The sequence below is a fragment of the Myotis brandtii genome, unplaced genomic scaffold, assembly GCF_000412655.1.
Source record: "Myotis brandtii unplaced genomic scaffold, ASM41265v1 scaffold1733, whole genome shotgun sequence".
NCBI lineage: Eukaryota > Metazoa > Chordata > Mammalia > Chiroptera > Vespertilionidae > Myotis > Myotis brandtii.
The window spans coordinates 147330-154829 of NW_005356400.1; the positions used below are offsets into that span (position 1 = coordinate 147330).

Genomic DNA, 7500 nt, shown 5'->3' on the forward strand with positions numbered 1-7500 from the left:
GGTCGCTAAAAGCATAAATGACGGTCTAGCCAGTGGCCCTTGGGCGGTGGTTCCTGGCCAGGCCGCTTGGCCTCGGGGACTTTCGGCAACGCCTGGGGGTGCTGCGGGCGCCAGGAGTAGAGGCAGGGAGGCTGCCCACACCCTCAGTGCACAAGACGCCACGGACCCCACATGCCAGGCGCGGGGCGAGCGCCCGCCTGAGGCCCTGTGGACGGGACCCTGCATGCCTCCTCCCAGGTCCCCCCATCCTCGGGTCACCTGAGGTGTGTCCCCATCACTGCCCTCGCCCCCGAGTTTGTTCACCCAGTTCCGACTCCGTGGGAAGAGCGGTCAGCGCTGTGGTCCCAGCCTCCTGGGCTCTAAAGCTTCCCAGGCCCCAGACCCGCGTCTGTGCCGGGGCCTCTCCCCACATCCGCCCCCGGCCCTCCTCCCTGCGGGCGCCCAAGGGAGGGGGGGCTCTATGTCACCTGGACTAAAGCTCCTGACCCCCCTCCCCAGGAGAAGGGGGGGCGCAGGGGAGGGGGGTTGCGCAGACAGAGCCCTCTTTCCAAGCTCGTCTCAATTAACTTACAGCCTCTCCTCCACCCAAGCCGGGCATCCGGGCGCCCCTGGCTGCCTCCTCGCACCTTCCGGGGGGCTGTGCGCCAATTAATTTTTCACCAGGTGCAGGAGGGCCTCTCATTAGTGATGCGGGTGTCGCTCCCCTCTGTGCCGCCTGCAGCCACAGCCCCCCAGAACCGCTGGGCTCCCCTGTCCCAGCAGCTGCCAGGAAGGGGGGCACCGTCTTCTCTCTTGGCTCCTGGGGAGGAAGCATTACTTCCTGTGTGTCATGGTGCCTCCCACGGCCACATGGCCGCCACCTCAGTGGTCTGTCTTGTTTCCAATTTACCCAAACGCCCTGAGGAGCGTGTGGGTGTGCAGACCCGGGCAGAGCCACGGCCGGCTCCTCCCGCAGCTGGAACCGGGGCGGGAGGGCTCTGGTCCCGGGAGAGGAGGTAATTGACCTCCTGTTCCAGGTCAGAGCATCCATTTCTCTGCTGAGCAAACGCTCACTCCGGCAGTTCAGACCTTGGGAAGCCGGACGATTAACAGAGCGCGTCCCCTCCACCGCGTCCTGTTGAGCGTTGCAGGCGCGGCCCCTCCGCTCTCCCACGGGCGGAGTCGGTTCACGCGGACACGCCTTTCTATCACGGCTGCTGGCGAGGAGGCCGGTGTGGCGCTGGCACGGGCGGGCACCTGTCTGTCCAGGTGGGAGGAACTTTAAGTCAGTGGGACTCTTCCCAATATTAAGCTTCATTTTTAATTAAGAAACACACCCCCTATGATTTGCTTCACACGTGTACTCAACTAGTTCAGGAAGGACATGGATCAAGGGATCAGAGAATCCCGAGGAGGCACCGTGTGGGCCGTGTGTGGGTTATGCGGGCAGAAAGCCGCGGGGCTTTAGGATGAGTCACAGCACCCTGACCTGAAAGAGGGGGCCTGTGCCAATGGGCGGAACCAAACTGTTTCCCTAAGAGGGGCCACGGTCATAGGCCGTGAGGGGCGTTACGGAGGGAGGGGCCCGCCGTGGGAAGGGACAGCTGAGCGTGTTTCCAAGTTCTTGCCAGATCAAGTATAAATGGAATGGAACCTACAGATACTTCATCAGGTCAGAAGGAAAGGTTTCGAATTTAACAAAAAAAATACACATGCCTCTAGGAGCAAAACCAACTCAGCACTCAGATCGGTACACGCAGAAATCGATGGTGTCTGCAGTAGTTGGGTATAGATCCTCCCATTTCTGAACCAGGGGAGTTCCCTCCATTCGAGAATCGCGTCCCTTCAAAGCGGGACACCGGCCCACGAGCTCTGACGTGGTTACGCCCTTTCTAAGAAAGGCACTTACTGTTCAAGCCATTTCTAGAAATGACGAGTTTTTGTCACCATGAAAGGCTATTTTTTTAAACAATGGCCGTGTCAAATATTAGACTTAAGTGTTGGGTGTGAATAAACCATCGCCACAGCTGCCAAAGAAGCCATGAAGCTACTGCCAGCGTGGACGGCCCCCAGGCCGAGCGTGGCGTGCCCAGGGACTGGAGGCAATGCGTGCGGCACCAAAAGCTGTGGTGTAGGATTTGCCAACTTCCCGAATACCAAGCGTTAAATGAATGAAGATACACACATGATAAAAGTAGTAATATATGGAGCATACCCTCAGAGTGCTAAATTGAAATTTATATTAAAAAATAAATAGAACAGGCAATAAACCTGTGACTGACTGATAGGCATTCCTCGGGGTCCCCGGAATAAATCTGAGCCCGACTCGAAGCCGCATCTCGTCTCAGCACTGACTGATTTCCTGATAAACTAGGGTTCCTGAGATTTAACTGGAGAATAAATGAAATTTCTAGCAGCTTCATTACAGCAATAAGACAACTTTAAGACAGTGCTTCTTGAAATTATAATCATGTTTGTGAATTTCAAACAAAGCTCAAGTTCAAAATGCCTCAAGGTCATGATTATACGAAAACCTGAAAATCTGTAACTGAATGTTGTCTCGGTGCCTTTTTCACATTTTAAATCTGACACCCGGGAAGCACGCCGTGGGGAGAAGGCCCACTGCAAAGCCTCCAATGGTTACCAGCCAGACCGTTCATGACACCAGGAAGCACTGAGTGGTGAGGAAGCAGCTGTAGAAATGTCTGGTGACTGGCCCCCGGTCCCAGTTTCAAAGTGTGAAGCAGCGAATGGTGGGACGCTCACGAGACTCTGGTCACGCAGGTCTGCACCCGGACCTGGCACTGGTGTTGGGTGAGGGTGCGAGGACCCGAGGCTGAGCTCTTGTGCCGACTCAGGAGCTCCTCTAGGAAGGCTTGAGCCCCGGCTTCCTGACCACAGGACCGCGCGCGATGAGTCTGAGCTGGGATCTGCCACAGCTGCCTCTTTCCACCCCTTCCTGCCTCAGCCGCTGACCCAGCTGTGCTGCACTCGCCCTCACGGTGAACTATTAGGTGCTCCCAGGTGACTGACACACAGAGACACACACGCACACCTGTCTCCGTTCCCCCTCCACCCTAGCTAACTCCTGTCCACCAACCTCCAAGAACCCTTCCCTAGCCGGTGGGGGCTGAATATCCAGGAACTCCTTCCTGAAAACACATCAAACCACACACCTGCCGTTTCCTGACCTGTCACTGCCGTTTCACGGGATCTAGGTGGGCTCCTAGTTATGTCTCGAATGAAAGAATGAATTTTCAAGTGATTAAAAGTAGGTGTTGGTGAGGAACGTATTGTGGAGCGGCTGCGGCGCTCCGGCTGACTTGTGGCAAAGCCCTCCCGGCACAAGTACAGCCAAAAGGCCATGGTTGTAGGCAAGCTTGACCCTATGGTCTGACCTGCAGTCCTAGGGCTGCGGGGGTGCAGCCAGTGCTGCCTAAACAAGGCTTGATGGCGTTCAGAAAGTGGCAACAACAGGGAAGGAGCAGATGGGAAACTCGTGTGCTCTGACTATAAAATAAATCTTCGCTTACAGGCTGGGTCACTGTCCTCATCCAGGCACAGTGATCCACCTGCCCCCACCTGTATTCTCTCGTCTGGCCCTTGACCCTTCACCGCCCTCCTCAGGTTCACCCCTGGCCTTGCTAAATGCGGTTCACGTCTAAGATGTTTCTCGGTAGAAATCCATTGTTCTAGGGTCTGGTTTCATACGACAATATTTACATCTTCGTGTTTCTGGTAGAGTGTTACAAACACAGGCAACTGCATTATTTTTTAAAACACAAAATCGGGTGGGGGAAAAAAATCACAAACTCTTTAAGGTGATCTTAAAACAAAGGCATACTCGGGGCTTCTCTAGCCCTCCTGTCACAGGGGCCTCACCTGCCGATCTCGGGGAACTGTACCCTCAGCAGGTGGAATGGGAGCTTCTAGCAGCTCCAGGGCCGCTGCTGGTCTCAGGGCTGCGTTTTGAATGAAGGTTCTGGGACCTGAGGCAGTTGTCCTGCTGGTGGGCCAGGCGGGCCCAGCGGTGACCACAGGAGTGACTGCAGCCGGGAGGGCGGATGAGGAGGCCTGGCTCGGGCCGCGGTAACACGGGAGGTGAGAAGTGGAGGAGGAAATGGTCCAAGTCGGTCACCGGAGCGGAATAGCAGTTTGTGGCAGTCCTAGTTGTTGCATGTTTGGAATCTTTCATACAAGTTGAAGTTGCTTGAGTCAGAAATCCTAAACACACTGAGACCAAATCGACTGTGCCCGCTGACTGGGAGGAGGGGCCAGCAGGCGGGGACAAGTGTGTAAGGACCACACACAGGTTCAGCTGTAAAGTACTAACTGCTCACTCTTTACATTGCCTGGGAGAAACTTGAGACTCAAACCATCTATATTCAGTGTTTATTGAAAAGAGATTAACTTTAAAACCTCAAAATTAATTAAATGCCATGAGATTTGATAAGGGACGTGTCAATGTCCAAACATCCTCTTCTTGAGAAGTATGAGGCGTGTGAGGGGTGGAGAGCACAGTGTGCCCATGTGCTCAGTATGTTTGTTTTTATACGTATTTGCACACTTTCATTCTATTACTTGCAAAATCTTAAAACTAAAAAACCCATTAACCGCAAGGGAATAAATATATAGGAGAGTAACGACTAAGTATAAAATAGGAAATCCTACCTGTGCTCAGACAATTCTGTACCCACTTCCCTGTGTTAGGTCCTGGCTTGAGGAGGGAGTGCCCTCTCCACATGCTCCCCGCCCGGCACACTCAGAGGCCACTTCCTGGTCACTGCTCTCCACACACACATGTGCACTTTAAGTTATTTTATCACAGAACCAACCTAAGCAACATGTATGACTCTGAGCTATCTGACACCAATATACCTATTTGGAAAAATGTGACCTAAAGTATTTTGAGTAATAGATACAGCACCTTATTCAGAATCCTCTGAAAAGCGGAAGTTGTGAAATGAGAACTCACTGTTCAGCTTCCAATACCTGAATGTGTCCCTTGGCGAGAAGCCCCCTCCCCACATGGCGCGCTGTGTCACAGCGCAGGGCTGTCCAGGACGAGGAGACCTTAGCAGACAGAGAGGAGAGGTGAAACCGCGAGAGAGCATGGCAGTGGGAGAGAGTGCACTGCATTCACCGCGCCCCCCCCCCCTCCCCAGGGAACCGGGAAAGCGACGGCCGAGCTACAATCTGTCTTTAAGCAGCAGATTGTAACGGGTGGGACATGTTAATTCCGGGTCCTCCTGGGAAGCAGTCACCGTCTTTCAAATTAAAAAACAAACAAACAAAAAACCACCACCCTGGTGCAAGTTCACAGCATGTCGGTGTATCTGCCCTCCCACCTGCGGGGCCAGGGCGCACAGCACAGGGACAGGAGAGGCAGCAGAGAGAGACAGAGGTGAGCAGAGCTGCAGTGTTTATTGAGCATGCTACAGAGGGAGCAGAGTACACACAAGGAAAGTAGACCACCATCAAACCTCCCGACTTTGTTAGAAAAGTAATTTTTAATTGTGCCGCTTCCAAACTAGACTGAATTTTACATTTCTAAGGATGTAAAAACTCAACTAATAGAAAATATACATGACCATTCTGTCTACACAGATAACAGAATCTATGAATCTTGAAACGAAGTACATCAATTTCAAAAAGTATTGGTCATTTAAACAGAATCAGCAATTCAGATCGACAAGAACTGTTCAAATTAATTTGACCTGTAGATTCTGAGCCATGTTTTTATTAAAGTCAGATCTATTCCTAAATACAAAATATTTTGAAGATTTATTAAAACTGAATATTACAATGCAAGGTAAATTAAGACTAAAGGCACATAAACTTTGGTCCCACCTGGTTGTCAGTTTTAGAAAACTGCCACAAAATTCATCTTCCTGCAAAGGTTTGCAGTGACTCTCTGCATCTTGGAAAGACATGCACCAGTTCCTGCACTAGCCAGACCAGCCTCCATGCTCAGAAATCCACAGCCATGTCCAGTCGTCATCACAAACTAAGGATGGCAATAGGTATTGAAATGCACATAAGTCATGTCAACTTCAAAAAACATCTACGAAAAGTATTCAGCCACAAACAAGACGTTACTTAGTGCTGACAGCAGTTATAGGACGCGTCCCACAAGAGCGTGTACAAAAGGTTAAGGTTCCACAATGCTTTCCACGTAGGGCTCAAACTGACAGAAATTAATACTCTGCATCTTGTTAATTCAACTAATGCCTACATTCCTAACAGAATCTAGACCAGAATTGTGAGATACAAAAAGGCCAATGTGTTTTTAAAGCAATAAAGCCTAAGGTAGTATAACTAAAAAATGCTGCTTTGTTCTTTCAATATCCTGCATCTTATTTGACTAAATAGAAAGAAATGTGACAAGCCAATAATTCAAAGTACGTTCCAAGCAGGAGAAACAAAAACTTAACCTTTTTACACACCCCTGCCTATACATAGTGTAATCCCCATATAACAGTGTGCCCGAGACAAGCAATCCCTTGTAAATTCCTAGTGAATTGCACAATAGCAACACTAGTTTTCCTTTAAGGCACGTATGTCAACTAAGTTGAAAAAGAAAAGGAAAATTAAACAAATTTTAAACAGACAATAAAAATGGCTTCCCTATCGAACAGATGGAATCAGCAGTTAATACTCTGCCTTTACATATGCCATTTCGTTTTAGAACCAAGGAATGATAACAGCATGAGAAAAAAAAGGAAAAAAAAAATCAAACTCTGGTCCCCACTTTCTGAACAGTCACTAGGTGATGACACAACACTGTGACCCGCCTCCGCCTCCGCCCTCAGATCGTGGACTTGGAGAAGGACACTCGCAGGTGGTGGTTCTCCCCCAGGTTGTAGTTGTGCAGGTCGATCAGGGCCTGGATGGCCTCCTCCACCGTGGCCATCTGCAGGAGGGCCATCTTGTGATCTCTTCTGAAGCAAAAGAATCAAGTTAGACACTTGGTAACAACTAGGGAGGCTTCGTTACACACTTGAGTTTTGCCCATTCCAGAAACCACAATCTCGATAAACAAAAATAAAAATCCCTTGAAGAGAACGTTTACTTCCCTCCAGCCACCAAGGGAAAGAGCAGAAAGGGTGCTTACTGAAAAAACTTAAACGCTTTCACAGTGCCCCCCGTGTTGGCAAACAGCGTCCGCAGATCCTCCTCTGCGACCGAAGGGCTGGGGGTTGGAGCAAAACGAAGAGGAAGGGTTACTCATCAGCTTTATACTTCATTCCTCAAGGGCCCACCCTCCCCAGCTCCAGCTCCAGCTCCAGCTCATGGGTGATACTCACGGGATGTTGGACAGGTGAAGGGTTGCAGAAGGAGGAAAAATGTTCTGAAAATTTTTGGATCCAGGTTTCTTAAAACGATGCAGTGGGGAATTACCAAAATCTTTAGTGAGACCCTGATCATCGAGCCCCTCCCGAGGCAGCTGGACAGTCTGATGCTTGGAGAGAGTGACACGGATAATCTTTCCATACATCTTCTGTCCATTGAGATGGTTCA

At 50.6% G+C, this 7500-nt stretch overlaps 1 protein-coding gene across 1 annotated transcript in view; it reads right to left on the reverse strand.

The window, feature by feature from the left end:
* Positions 1–5384: 5384 nt before the first annotated feature.
* Positions 5385–7500, reverse strand: part of PTBP2 (polypyrimidine tract binding protein 2) — a 23644-nt gene continuing 21528 nt past the window's right edge. The window contains exons 11-13 of the mRNA XM_014537140.1: positions 7287–7500; positions 7094–7171; positions 5385–6920 (exon numbers count right to left, since the gene is read on the reverse strand). The exon at positions 7287–7500 is cut by the window's right edge and continues 3 nt beyond it. Of these exons, the coding sequence (XP_014392626.1) occupies positions 6788–6920; positions 7094–7171; positions 7287–7500 (425 nt within the window). The 3' untranslated portion in view covers positions 5385–6787. The remainder of the gene's footprint in view (positions 6921–7093; positions 7172–7286) is intronic.